Consider the following 14,768-nt stretch of genomic DNA (forward strand, 5'->3'; position numbering starts at 1 on the left):
AAACATGGTACAACAGTAACTTCATAATGTTATTTTGTTACACTGAAAAAAAAAATATGCCACTTCTCTGAGCACTGAAATTCTTGGTATCCTTGTGCCTGCTATATTAATTGAGGTCATGCAGGGCAGACCATCTCACAAAAAATATCCAGTGCTCTTCCTATCTGTCAACTTTAATTTTTCTTCTGTACTGTAAGTCATTACAGCAAATTAGGACGGTGTATTTTTCTACTAATTCTTTCCACAAATGTCCTTATTACACTGATACATTATATACCCAGCATGTGGATTTTCGTGGCAATAGAAATCACTTAATAGCGGTAACAGTGATACCATGTTGCAATCAGCCCTGACTCCAGGGATTTTACTATTACACAAAATCCGAAGTATTCATTTTAAACTTTATAACCCTATATAGTTTGGGTCCAACTACTTGAGTAATGCTTCCCTCACAATGTATTATCATGGATTTGTTTCAAGATATGAGTAAAATGGTGGTAATCTCCCAGATTCAACTTCCTATTACAAGGTATCATTCCAAAGTGGATTGCAAATACATAATACACTCGGTCTTCTTTATTGCATGCTTTGATCATCAATAGAGCATTACCAATGTTTTGATTCAAATTACCATCAGTGTACAGGAGAGTCAACATTTCATGGAAATAAAGAAGAGCAGTTCAAGTTGCTCAGAACAATTGTTGTAGTCAAGGGGTCAACAACCTTTCCGAAGTGGCGTGCCAAGATTTAACCCTCCTGCCCTGGGCTGTGCCACTCTCTCAGGGGAAGGGAGCCCTCTCTCTACTGTGTGCTCCGTGGACCACCTGGGTCAATGTAAACATTTACACAGACTACCAGTTCCTATTGCAGGGGTGGCCAACTCATTTAACAAAGACAGTCAAAGGAGCGGCAGAAAAAATGCGAAGAGCCGCACCACTATTGTCAAGCACAAAAAAAAGCCCTCCAGAACAAAATTGTCAAGCAAAAACAAAAAAATTAATTTTTCAAAAAAGAGGCTGCCCCTTTAAGACGGCTGCCATCCTGGACGCTATTTTCAAAACCCCACAGCTCTGACCGAATAAGCACAGGGAAGCCGAGGGGTAACCTGCGGGGAACGTTTTGGGGGGTAAGGGAGGGCACGCAGGAGCAGCTTTGAGAGCCGCACTTTTGGAGGGCAAGAGCTGCCACAAGTCACGGGTTGACCATGGCTGTGCTAATGGAAACTCATTACGTAATTACATCTGAGACATTTTGCTAGTGTTGCAGCTGAGGAGAATGGTTTAATTTAATATGAGAAAGTTAAAATATTTAATCTCTTTAATAATTTAGTTTATTTAAAATGAAATTTAATAAAGTGAAATATTATGTACAACACAAAAGGTTTCAATGTTTTCTTTATTTATGGCAAGGATGAGGAACCTTTTTTGGGTCACGGGTCACTAACTCACAGAAAAATCAGTTGAGGACCACACAAGTGAGAAGCAAAAAAAACTCCTCCAAAAACCCCTAATCCTCACTCATGTGGCCCCCAAAGGAGACACCTCACACTCTTCTGGCACTCCAGCCCTTACAGAGAAAAGGGAAGAGATAGAGAGGACTGAAGTTCAGGGCTTCCCATAGACCAGATTTACTTTTCTGGGGTTTCAGAGTTAGTGGATTTTGTGGACCTCCTTATCCTCTGGGGTGGGAACACAAAAGAGGGGTTCAATGTGCGGGACAGAGTTGCCAGCGAGTGGGATAGGGATGTAGGGTCTGGGCAGTAGGTGGAGTGCAGGATAAGATGAGAAGGGCAGAGTCTGGAAGGGAGTTTGGTGGCAGGAGATTGTGTGGGGTGGGGGTATGAGAGGTAATTTGGAGGCCAGACTCTTTCAATTTATTATATTGTAAAGATTTTTACAAAAATATATGAGTAATTAAGACTTCCTATAAGAATTTAGATTATAACAAAGGATAGTAGACATAACAGAAAAGTACCAGTTCACAAGTCACCACAAGCCCATGTAAACCAACCCCAATTGAAATAAGCTGAAATGCTCAGCATTTGGTGGTAGCCTGTTTTCAACAAAACCTCTCTATCTTTTAACTCCACTAGCTGTTTTTCCTTTGAACATTCTCAGCTACGCCTTAAAAAACCCCAACATTATAGAAACAAGTCTGTTTTAAAGAAGTTGTTAGAAGTGTAAAACAAACTTTCTGTCCTTACTGATTTTTACCTTCATATAGGCACTGATGTGGTATTGCAGGGTTGCTCAAGAATACAGCATTATTAGGATCTACTTATGCTAAGAAAAATGTGTTTTTTAGCTCTATAGAATTACTAACATTTTAAATAAGTTTCTAAAACATTCCTTGACTTAATTGTAACTTACTTCTAAGCTTTTTGTAATTGTTACACAGATTTCTAAAACAGAAAATTACCATGAGATAAGCAATTACCTGCCGCTTCTCTGAAGTGCAAACAAGATTCCTTTCTTCTGAAAAGGAAGCAGTCTCTCTCTCAGTTTTTCAGGTAGGAAGGATAATTTAGTATCAGCATCTTCTGAACAAGACGTTTCAACTGCAGAAGTTTCTTGGATTGCGTTTGACATGTTGAACTTGTAAGAAACAAACAAGAGGCTAGGAATTAGGTACTGAATAGTTTAATTCAATACAGGCTATAGCTATACATAGCAATAAGAAATAGTATTAACATGTGTCTTCTTGTGCTCCTGTGTCAGGGCATGAAGGAGAGTTACAGCCATCCCCACCTTTACTTCTCTTGCAATTCAAAGCCGATGATAACAGAGGATTCTGAAAAGTGGAGATGGAGCAGTTCATGGACAGTTCATGGAATCCACATACAATATCTCAAAAGAACCACAGTTATCATAGGGCAAGTAATGACTCTCTTACAGCATGTGTCAATGTTGATACCACTGCTGATGGCAGAAAAGTAGTATCCCTCCAAAACAATATGCGGAATCTCAGTTACATCAGTCCAAGAGATGTTGCAGTACACCTCTCTCAAATTGGCACCTGATCGGGTGGATGAGCCCAAAGCATAGTATTTGAAAAACATCAGAGAGTTACTCCATGTTGCCATCCTGTAGACTTTGGAAAGACAGATGATGTTGCTTGTGTTCTTATTTGCAGTAATGTTCAGTAGGACAGGCACATTAGTAAACAGTAACAAAGTGCTATCTATTTCAGTAGCTTCTAAGACAGGAAGGCCTGACATTAGGACTGACCAATCACATCAAGAACAACTCAGGATACAGGGTGAATAATTTTATTCTGTCAACATAATAAAAATCAAGAACATCTAGAGCAGTGGTGGGTGGCCTGAGGGCTGTATGTGGCCCATTTGGATTCTGTGTGTGGCCCACCACTGCCCACACACAGGGTTGCCAGATTCTACTGATTTTCATCGGAGTAGTTTTTTCCCCCCACCAGTATTTCTAAAACAGGGTTCACCAACCAGTAGATTGGGATTTACTGGTAGATCTTGGAGCCTCTGACAGGTGATCTTGATAGGTTTGGCTGGGAGGCTATCAAGTGCCTGTACTTCAGCTGCCCCTCCCCACACTGCCTTGCTTCTCCTGCCCAGAGCCACCCCCTGGGAGCCTCCTGCTTGTTGTGCAGGGTGGGGGACACAGAGCCTGGGGCTGCTGATGTCACTCTGCCCCCCTCCCCTGTACATCATCCTCTCAGAATGAGGTGGGCAGGGCTTCGGCGAAGGGGTGGGGGAGGTGCTGCAAGCATAGTTAGCACAACTACCCTATCCTAGGTGACCATCTTGGTTATGACAATCTTGCGGCCCACTTGAGATGAAAGAAGGCCAATCATGTGGCCCACTCACTAAGTTGCCCCAACTGATCTAGATGGCCAAATAGCTTCTCTCTTGGTAGAGTGTGTGGTTTGGAAAGAGGACAAGATAGATTGATTCAGAAATCACACGGGAGATGAATTTCAGGTCAGGATTCCATACCATCTTATCTTTACAAAATGTTGCATGCATGGCTGCAGCCACAAACACCAATACTCACTTTTCACCTAAAATGATTGCAACCAGGAAAATGGGTTCCAAAAAAGATGTAAGGAACATTTTGAACAAGCTACAAAGGGAAGCTCTGAGAGCCCTTGCAGAATTCAATTGAGGTTCCAGACAAGAAAGAGTCTTTTAAAAAACTAAAAATCCATCAAGTGAAAAAACAAGGAAAAAAACAAATCCTGAAAACAATTGCACCAGGAGGACAACCAAAGATTGCTATGAGGTAAGGATGTTAAAAGGCGGGTATCTGGCTAATTGTGTAGTCAATACAATTTGTATTGACTACACAATTAGTCAATAAGGGAAGGCACTCAGTCCCAGCTCATGCTGGGCCCAGGAGCTATCCCTGCTGTGCTTCTGCATTTTAAAGGTAATAAGTGCTGGCCTTGCTCTTACTACCTTTAAAATGCAGAGCCACAGCATTCCTGGACCTGGTGTGAGTCAAGACTGAGCTGGGCTTGCTCAGTCCTGGCTTCCAATGGGTCCAACAGCCCCTATCTGTAGGAGGTTCCAAGAGGGAGCTGGCCCAGGCTGGCCACAGGATGTGGAGCAGCCTCTGCTCATGGTGGGCTTGGGTGTGCCGCAGTCAGAGGGTGTTTCATGGCAGCCTCTCCTGCTCCCCCCACCCAAGCTGCTGCCTCTGATAGTCAACTGGTCACTTACAACCCTACTTCAGAGTGAATAAACATGCAACACTGCATACTAGACTAATCTGTAGTGCCTATGGACTTTTAAGATGGCTCCCCCAGCACCGGCTCCTGCTTCCCCTATCCCTTGATACAGAGGTAGCATAGGCTTATTGGGTAGTCGACTACTCGCTTACATCCCTAATGTGAGGCAGACCCTGAAATAAAACTGAACAAAAAGCTATCCTGTTTCAAATGCAATTTTTGACAATATTTGTAAATTATATCAGCCCTTGGTCTAGCCACACTGGAGTGCCCATACCAAGAGGTTTTCCCTTCTTGTGGAAGTTTTCCTGCTCTTAGTATTTCCTGGACATAGCAGTCTCTATCCATGGTGCTTAACCACTTAACAGCCACAAACAATATCCTATGTCAGAGGTTCTCAAACTTTTTGGGCTCTGGAGCCCTTTACATGCATAAAAATTTATGCGGAGCCCCAGCGTCCCGATTATATGTGTTGTACCTATCAATGTTTCCAGTGTGTCATCCTCGCAGAGCCCTTGGAGATGTCTCATGGAGCCCTGGAGCTCTGCGAAGCACAGTGAGAAACACTGTCCTATGTAGCGACTTCAAGTCTGGACGCAGTATCTGGCCATGGTGCTGCAAGACCTTTCTGCTCAGAACTGAAAGCTGGATAAGCAGCTGAACGGATGTATAGCAGGTATCACAAAACTGTCATGGCCTGTATGAAGCAATGAGAATGATCATAGCTGTGACTCATTTGATTGTGGAAATCACCATCAGAATCAGGGGATTTGGTCAAAAACTACACAAGAAGCCTGAGGACCACTGCAGAAGTAAAATAAATGGTAGCAACCTGAACTCCTGTATTAGATAGGGCACAGGATCCTCGCACTTGGCATTGGCAAAAAAGTCTATTATCAGATTCCCTCTGTAAAGGAATATCTTCTGTACTATGGACCTCTGCAGCAACCTCTGCAGTTGCCTGCTCAAGTTCCTCAAATTGTTACTGACTTCTTGGAGTAGAACAGGCACAGAATTATCCCATGTCAGAGGCACAATATTCAGTACACAATCTCCAGACAGAGGGCACACTAATACCTCCTTGCTTGTTTATATAGTGCATTCTGGACATGTCCACCAAAATCTGCACTGTGCAGTTTTGGAGAACTATTAGAAAGGTCATGCAGGTTTTAAGAATGATGATATGGAGTTTCATTTCTGCCAGGAAACTAGGTCTTTTCCATTTGTATATAGTTCAAGTGGATTTTATCAAGTGTCTTTGACACATCCAGGACTAAAGTAATTGCTAGAGAAAGGGGCAGGAACAATATCCCACTATCTCTGTTCTGACTAGGGATGTAAGTGACTAGTCGACTATCCAGTAAGCAAAAGCTATCAGAGGCAGCAAGGCTAGGAGCAGATTTCAGTGCTGTGGGGAGCTGGCTTAAAAGCCGGTTCCCCCCAGCACCATCTCCGTTGGGAGAAGGGGCAGGGGCGCAGTGGCAAACTGGGAGCACGTCATCCGCCTTTGAAATGTAGCACGGGCTCTTGCTCATTTCCAAGGCAGAAGTGCCATGGAGAGCACAGCCAGCGGGGGACTCAAGCAGTTCCCCACTAACCCAGTGCTCCTTGCATTTGAAGGAAAGCACCACCTGCAAATTACATCAACTATTCGATTAGCTGATTAATCTAAATTTAACATCCTTACTCTGAAGCACAAAAATTAACTCAATAGTGAACTGGATTCCCATTGAGGATGGAGGTGAGAATCAGAACTATTATATCTGAGAAACACCTGAATATTCTCCATATCCAGTCAAACTGGAAAGCAGAATAACTGATTGATCTAATAAGCTTTCTTCATCTCTGAATTCTGCAATTAACTCTACTGGAAATGACTTCCAGAAAAGTGTTTTTACACTGATCTTAGGGTGTGGGGGGGGGAGGTTTGCCTTATTTTTCAACACCATAGATTAGAGTCAAACTGTTTATAGTTAAAGTGCAGGTTTTGGAGCCCCCCACATTTCCCCATTCTCCACGTACCCAAGTGGGTGGGATGGAGAAGGGAGACAGAGAGAGAGGGGAGTTCAGGGCTTCTGCCCTGCAGCAAAACGGTGAAGCTAGGGACTTCCTTGCAGTAGGAAGTGGGTCTAAGAGCTGCAGCCCTAGCCTTGCTAAAGCCCCAAACACTAGCAGGTACCTCCCACAGGACTGAAGCCCCCAAACCCCTGCCACAGGGCAGAAGCCCTGAATAGGTGTGCCCAGCTCTCAAACTTCTGAATATTACTGTATTTGGCGTGGAGGTCAGTAAAAGTTTGGCACCTCTGCTATAGATGGAATATCATTATGAAGAGAAATGAACAATTCTGATCAAGTTGCTGCCTAACGTCTGCTGTAATAGAAAGCAGTTTGACAAAAATGACAAATGAAATTGCATTTAGTTACACTAGATTCTGCTAAGATTACATTTTTTTGCCCTCACATTTCAATCTTTTGACAAATGGATTTAGTCTGCTTGAATCTTTCAATAGTGGAATTTGATTTAAAAGAAGCTGTCAAGAATAACAGCACTGCCAAAGTAATTGCTTTGGTACTGCATAAGAAGTTAAAATTCATTTTGCACTCGTGACTAGGAAAATTTCCAAAGCAATAAGGCTATCAAATATGTAAACTTATTTACCAGGAAGTTAACAACTGCTTTGCTGCTTAAATGCCTAGTGGTGAATACAAAGGCTACATGCCCACGAGTTAGAGCACAGGACAGGAAAGTGTCCTGGGTTACAGTCCCATCTCTGTTACTGATCTGATAAATTATCATTATGAAGCAAGACACTTCATTTCTCTATACCCTGTGTAAAATTCATATGTGATACCTTCACCAAGCACTTTGAGCTTCTCTTATAAGAGCAGTGTAATATGATTGAAACTATTCAATACCAAGAAAAGACAAGAAGGTAAATTCTAAAGCATTCACATAAACATTTATTGTCTGAAAATATAACTGTTTTGTATGCAACACAATTAAAAAGTCATTTATAGGGAGAGAATTTTCAAATTCTGGAACATTTCTCTAATTTATTTGCTGAATAAGACCACTGAAGAACTTAAAGGCTTCTGACTCACCAAACTCTGAAATGAGCACTGGAGAAACTCCATTAACTGCTAGAGAAGGTACAAGTGGGGATTACTGATGCATAAATATTAAATTACATTATTTGGGACCAAGAGGTGATGCTCTTCACTAGCCCATTAAACTACATTTACCCTCATCCACCTTTCCCAGCAAATATTTTATTCCTCTTGTTATATCTTATCTTAAATTATGCTGCACCTACCATCTGATCTTTATGAGGCCCTGAACTTGATTGTGAGTTTTTTATTCTCTCTCCAGAAAACAAGAAAATGCTTTGGCTAAAGCTTCTAGTGCAAGCTATCATAAAACTTGTAAGTATTTCCATAAAAACCCCCCGTCAGAATAAGAACATAAGAATGGCCATACTGAGTGAGACCAAAGGTCCATCCAACCTAGTATCCCATCTGCTGACAGTGGCCAATACCAGATGCCCTAGAGGGAGTGAACGGAACAGGTAATGATCAAGTGATCTCTCTCCTGCCATTCATCTCCACCCTCTGAGAAACAGAGGCCAGAGGCACCATTCCTTACCCATCCTGGCTAATAGCCATTAATGGACTTAACCTCCATGAATTTATTTAGCTCTTTTAAAAACCCTGTTATAGTCCCAGCATTCACAACCACCTCAGGCAAGAAGTTCCACAGGTTGACTGTACACTGTGTGAAGAACTTCCTTTTATTTGTTTTAAACCTGCTGCCCATTAAGTTCATGTGGTGGCCACTAGTTCTTATATTATGGGAACAAATATATAACTTTTCCTTATTCACTTTCTCCATACCACTCATGATTTTATATACCTTCAAGCGCCGCTCACCAGCTGCACGGTTCAGCACGCTGCAAATGCGCTGATTGCGCTGAGCAGCTGTGCCGGCTTGTAACCTGCTCATCACGGGCGAGTAGATTACACTAACTGTTGAGCCCTGTTTATCATATTCCCCCTAATCTCCTCTTTTCTAAGATAAAAAGTCCTAGTCTCTTTAATCTCTCTTCCAAACCCCTAATCACTTTAGTTGCCTTTTTCTGAACTTTTTCCTAATGCCAGTATATCTTTTTTGAGATGAGGAGACCATATCGGTATGCAGTATTCGAGATGTGGGCATACCATGTATTTATATAAGGGCAATAAGATATTCTCCGTCCTATTCTCTATCCTTTTTTTTAATGATTCCTAGCATCCGGTTTGCTTTTTTGACCACCGCTGCACACTGCGTGGACATCTTCAGAGACCTATCCACAATGACTCCAAGATATCTTTCCTGATTAGTTGTAGGTAAATTAGCTCCCATCATATTGTATGTACAGTTGGGGTTATTTTTCCCAATGTGCATTACTTTACATTTATCCACATTAAATTTCATTTGCCATTTTGTTGCCCAATCACTTAGTTCGGTGAGATCTTTTTGAAGTTCTTCAGTCTGCTTTGGTCTTAACTGTCTTGAGTAGTTTAGTATCGTCCGTACACTTTGCTAACTCGCTGTTTACCCCTTTCTCCAGCTCATTTATGAATAAGTTGAATAGGATTGGTCCTAGGACTGACCCTTGGGTAACACCACTAGTCACCACTATCCATTCTGAAAATTTACCATTTATTCCTACCTTTCGTTTCCTGTCTTTTAACTAGTTCTCAATCTATGAAAGGATCTTCCCTCTTATCCCGTGACAACTTAAGTTACATAAGAGCCTTTGGTGGGGGACCTTGTCAAAGGCTTTCTGGAAAACTAAGTACACTATATCTACTTGATCCCCCTTGTCCACAAGTTGGTTGACCCCTTTCAAAGAACTCTAATATATTAGTAAGACATGATTTCCCTTTACAGAAGCCATGTTGACTTTTGCCCAACAAATTATATTCTTCTATGTGTCTGACAATTTTATTCTTTATTGTTTCAAATACTTTGCCCAACACTGACATTAGACTTAATGGTCTGTAATTGCCAGGATTGCCTCTAGAGCCCTTTTTAAATATTGGCATTACGTTAGCTATCTTCCAGTCACTGGGTACAGAAGCCGACTTAAAGGATAAGTTACAAACCACAGTTAATAGTTCCGTAATTTCACATTTGAGTTCTTTCAGAACTCTTGGGTGATGCCATCTGGGCCCAGTGACTTGTTACTGTTAAGTTTATCAATTAATTCCAAAACCTCCTCTAATGACACTTCAATCTGTGACAATTCCTCAGATTTGTCACCTACAGAGGGCTCAGATTTGGGAATCTCCCTAACATCCTCAGCCGTGAAGACTGAAGCAAAGAATTTGTTTAGTTTCTCCGCAATGACTTTATCGTGTTTAAGTGCTCCTTTTGTATCTCGACCATCCAGGGGACCCACTGGTTGTTTAGCAGGCTTCCTGCTTCTGATGTACTTAAAAAACATTTTGTTATTACCTTTTGAGTTTTTGGCTAGCTATTCTTCAAACTCCTTTTGGGCTTTTCTTATTACATTTTTACACTTAATCTGGTAGTGTTTATGCGCCTTTATGTTTTCCTCACTAGGATCTGACTTCCACTTTTTATCTCTCACGGCTTCTTTTACATGGTTGTTAAGCCATGGTGGCTCTACTTTAGTTCTTTTACTGTGTTTTTTAATTTGGGGGTATACATTTAAGTTTGGCCTCTATTATGGTGTCTTTGAAAAGTTTCCATGCAGCTTGCAGGGATTTTACTTTAGCTACTGTACCTTTTAATTTCTGTTTAATTAACCTAATTTTTGCATAGTTCCTCTTTCTGAAATTCAATGCCACAGTGTTGGGCTACTGAGATGTTCTTCCCGCCTCAGAAATGTTACACGTTATTATATTATGCTCACTATTTCCAAGCGGTCCTGTTACAGTTACCTGTTGGACCAGATCCTGCGCTCCACTGAGGACTAAATCAAGAATTGCCTCTCCCCTTCTGAGTTCCTGTACCAGCAGCTCCAAGAAGCAGTAATTTAAGGTATTAAGAAATGTTGTCTCTGTATTTCGTCCTGAAGTGACATTTACTCAGTCAATATGGGAATAATTGAAATCCCCTACTATTGTTGAGTTTCTTATTTTGATAGCCTCTCTAATCTCCTTTTCTAAACTCAATTTAAAATGTAGTTTCTAGGCGTTAGTGTCACGTTACTAGATTTTAAGGGGAGCAGCCAGATCACTGCTGCACTTATGAGGGGGTGTTTGCCCCAAAAGTCTGTAGAAAGGGGGTCATGTAAGGTGTCACATGAAAGCTTGTGTTTTACTGATTCTGTATATGCTATCAGGGAAGCAGCCCTAGACTAGCTGCCAGCAACTGGTGCCCTAGGCGAACCATGCAATCAGCACCCCCACCTCCAAACCCCTCAATGATATTGCACCACCATTTGGCACCCCATTTAACTTGGCACCCGAAGCGACTGCTTAGTTCACCTATATGGACGGGCCGCCCGGTATGCTATTCATGTACTTGTATGATATCTGTATGCGGACTTATAAACATGTACTCTATAGGGATGCTGGAAAATTCTCTGTCTGAGGCAGAGCAATGGGCACAGAATGTTAAGACAGTGGCTATGTTAATTAACAAGGCTCCAGGGACAATGCATCTCTAGGTGCCAATACGCACCTCAGGAATGTGACTGATATCTGCAAACCAGCCAGGGCCAAAGGACTGCCAGCATGGGACACACGGATAGGTCGTTGGACCATGTGACCTTCTCTTGCCAGGGAGATACCAGGGGAGATATCTAAGTGCCGTGTGGTACCCTCCATCATGTCTTGAGTTCTTGATCCTGATCCCAGATGCAGCCTTGCAGGGAACAATGAGCCGGGAAGAACCGTGGACCCATCCTGACACAGGATGTACACCAGAGACTTTTAAGATAGCAGAGATGTTATAAACGGCTAAGAGCCTGTATCGAGAATTGGGTGATTCGATGCACGTAGTGTATTATCCTTTAACAACCGTACTCTCATTCTTTTCTTTCTTTTGGTAATAAACCTTTAGGCTATGTCTACATTGGCATGATCTTGCACAAATACTCTTTAACACAAGAGTTCTTGCGTTAAAGTATTTGTGCAAGAGAGCATCTACTCTGGCATGCACTTTTGCGCAAGAGCATCTGTGCCAGTGTACACTATCTTGCACAAGAAAGCTCCGATGGCCATTTTAGCCATCGGGCTTTCTTGCGCAAGAAATTCATGTTGCCTGTTTACACTGGCCTCTTGCACAAGAAGAGCTGCACAAGAGGGCTTATTCCTGAGCGGGAGCATCATAGTTATTGTGCAAGAAGCACTGATTTCACACATTAGAACGCCAGTGTTCTTTTGCAAGAACTCCCCCCCAGTGTAGACAGGCAAGATCGCACCAATGTAGACACAGCCCTAGATTCTAAAGGATTGGCTCAGCATGATCTTGTGGGTAACATCCTGAGTATAAATTAATTGGGATCTGTGGCTGGTTTCTTGGGACTGGAAGAACCCGTTCGGGGAAGGTAAGATTGGGTTCTATAACCCCTCACCTGTGTATTAGGCCTGGGGCTGATTCTGGGACAGGAAGAGCTGGGGTGTCAGAGGGGTTTTGCTCCTGAAGCTTCTGGCTGGCCAAAGTGGAAGCTGAAGCGCTCGGTGTGACTGGTTTGTGACTTGTTTGGGAGGATCCCCAGTCTGGGGCTATAAGGAGCCCCCAGGTAGAGCAATTCGCCCTAAGCAGACGCCCTCAGCTGTGCCCAGACCCAGCCCGGCCCATCACAGTTAGTTAAAAGTAGTTTCAGAGACAGCTTTTCTTATTATTAAATTGCATTTCTAATCGTGTTCTTCCCTTAGTTTTCTCTACTAAGAGTTTTATTGATTGCCTACATTTTTATAGGTATCTCTTAAAAAAAAAGATTCCTCTTATTCAGATTTTTTACACTATTTCTGAATTAAGCAAGGATAAGTCCACATTCTGCAAATCTGAGTTGATACTGCATTATTTCAGTGCACCTAAAGTTGTTCCAGATTGAGAAACAACCTGTTTGGCCCTTTAAAAAAAATCTATGCAAGATTTGGGTAACTACCTAGGAAACTAATCCTTCTTTTTAACATTTTCCTTATTATGGGATGGATTGCAGATAGAGCATTGGACTGGAATAGAAGAAACCTGATTCTAGTCCCAGCATCCAGACCAGTGCCCTTAGACAAGTCACTTCACAAGATTGTGCTATAGTTTCCCCATAGGTAAAATTGGGGTACTTCTTTATAAAGCGTTTTGAGATCTACAGATAAATAGTGCTATATGAGTAGTACAGTCTCCCAGATCACGTGACCGTCTAGCGTCACCTTAGACTAGAGACTAAGGCAGCGGCAGGCAAGAGGCTACAAGCAGGCTGGATCTGGTCTGCCAAGCCACCGGATCTGCCTTGCCAAAACTCTGAGACAGAGAACAGCTAGCTGCTCTCCACTCTGGCTGGCTGGGGAGGGAGGAAGGAGTCTTTGCACACTGCCTTTGCCCCCTCAATAGGAGCTGAGAAATTTTGCTCAGGGACAGCATGGAAGCCTCCCTCCCTTCCCCGTCATGCATTGAACACAACCACATGAAACAGCCAGAAGCCTGGGACTGCAGCAGTCTACCTCAGATTTATGTAGGGCTGCTGGCTGGGAGCCACCTAGGTAAGCACCTCCTAGCCACAGCTTACCTTTAGCACCCCATCTGCTCTGTCCCCTCTGACTACTTGCCCCAGGCCACCATCTAAATCCTCTGTACCTCTTTCCCCCCCTTCTCCCAGGTTACAACTCCTTCCTTGTCCCAGGCCAGAATCCTCTCCTGCACTATTGCCCCCTCCTGGACTGTGCACCCCAAGCCTTTGCTACAGATCAGTCCCCACCTTGACTCAAATGCTCTCTCAGACCCCACACTACTGTCTGCACAGAAGTCTCCTACTCCAAGCTCCCTTCTGCACCCAACCTCCACGCCAGACTCCACACCCCCTCCATAGATATGCAGCCCTTGACCACTTGCCAAAATCTTGGCATACGCCCCCATTAAACAATTATGCCCTGAACTAAGGCATATATTAGGTCATGAGCTTTCCTGCCTAACACCCCGCTTGATCAGATAATTCAATGGATCTACACAACAGCAAAAGCAGTTGCCTGCCAAATGTAAGACCATCGTTAATTAAGCTAATTAAGTCAGGCTGGTTGTGACCCTAACATTTGATATTCCTATTGCTGTTGCATATACTGTACCCGGGATTCTGTAATGTCCACTCCCCTTCGAGGGATGAAGTGGGTTTTACCCACAAAGGCTCATGACTTAATATGTTTGTTAGTCTCGGAGGTGCCACAGACCAGCGTGTCGAGCTTACTGGTGCGAGTGCAGCTTCCCCTCGGACAAACCCTGGCGCCGCCCCGCGCCCGAGTGCGCTGGAAAGGCCCAAGGCTTTTAGATAGATTTGCTTAGCCGCCTTTTAACCCGCGTAAAAGCCGAGAGCGAGCTGCCTCGCCGCCCCGGGCTAGCTCCCACCTACCGTAAGTGCCGCGGCGCCCACAAACTTCACAGAACAACACCGGTTTCGCGCCGCTTTCGCCCCAGCGCCGGAAATGGCGTCTGGCAGGGGGCGGAACCGCCGTAGTCCCAAATATCGCCCCTCCCCGCACGCTACTCCTGAGGGGAAAGAAATCCCGCCAATAAGTGGTCAGCGGTGCGCGCAGGGATGGGCATGGTTGAGATCCCAGGGAGGAGGGGGGCTGCTTCTGCATTTACCCTGCTTCCTTCCACCTCTCCCCGCCGGAGCAACCGATTCGTCCCTTCCCGCTGGTCTGAGAGCGCGGGTTTGTCAGTCTGAGCCTCGACGCCCGGCCCCATCCCCCAGCTTCGTCCAGGGGACGCGCGGGAATGGGGGGGGAGGGGCGGTGACAGGGATTTTTAGGGAAAGGATGTGGGGCGGCAGTATCAAGGAAGTGGGGTGTGAGGTTGTGGGCGCTGTGTTAGACAGGCGTGTGTGGACTGGGAAAAATAT

The 14,768-nt window shown here is 43.8% G+C and overlaps 1 protein-coding gene across 2 annotated transcripts in view; it reads right to left on the minus strand.

Annotated features, from left to right (window-relative positions):
* Positions 1 to 14,420, minus strand: part of ZRANB3 (zinc finger RANBP2-type containing 3) — a 123,948-nt gene extending 109,528 nt beyond the window's left edge. For both annotated transcript variants that reach the window (XM_075933286.2, XM_089779710.1), the window contains exons 1-2: positions 14,277 to 14,420; positions 2,437 to 2,594 (exon numbers count right to left, since the gene is read on the minus strand). In XM_075933286.2, the coding sequence (XP_075789401.2) occupies positions 2,437 to 2,588 (152 nt within the window). In that variant the 5' untranslated portion in view covers positions 2,589 to 2,594; positions 14,277 to 14,420. The remainder of the gene's footprint in view (positions 1 to 2,436; positions 2,595 to 14,276) is intronic.
* Positions 14,421 to 14,768: the final 348 nt, after the last annotated feature.

Source organism: Pelodiscus sinensis, chromosome 7 (genome assembly GCF_052426305.1).
Source record: "Pelodiscus sinensis isolate ZL-2025 chromosome 7, ASM5242630v1, whole genome shotgun sequence".
Taxonomy (NCBI): domain Eukaryota; kingdom Metazoa; phylum Chordata; order Testudines; family Trionychidae; genus Pelodiscus; species Pelodiscus sinensis.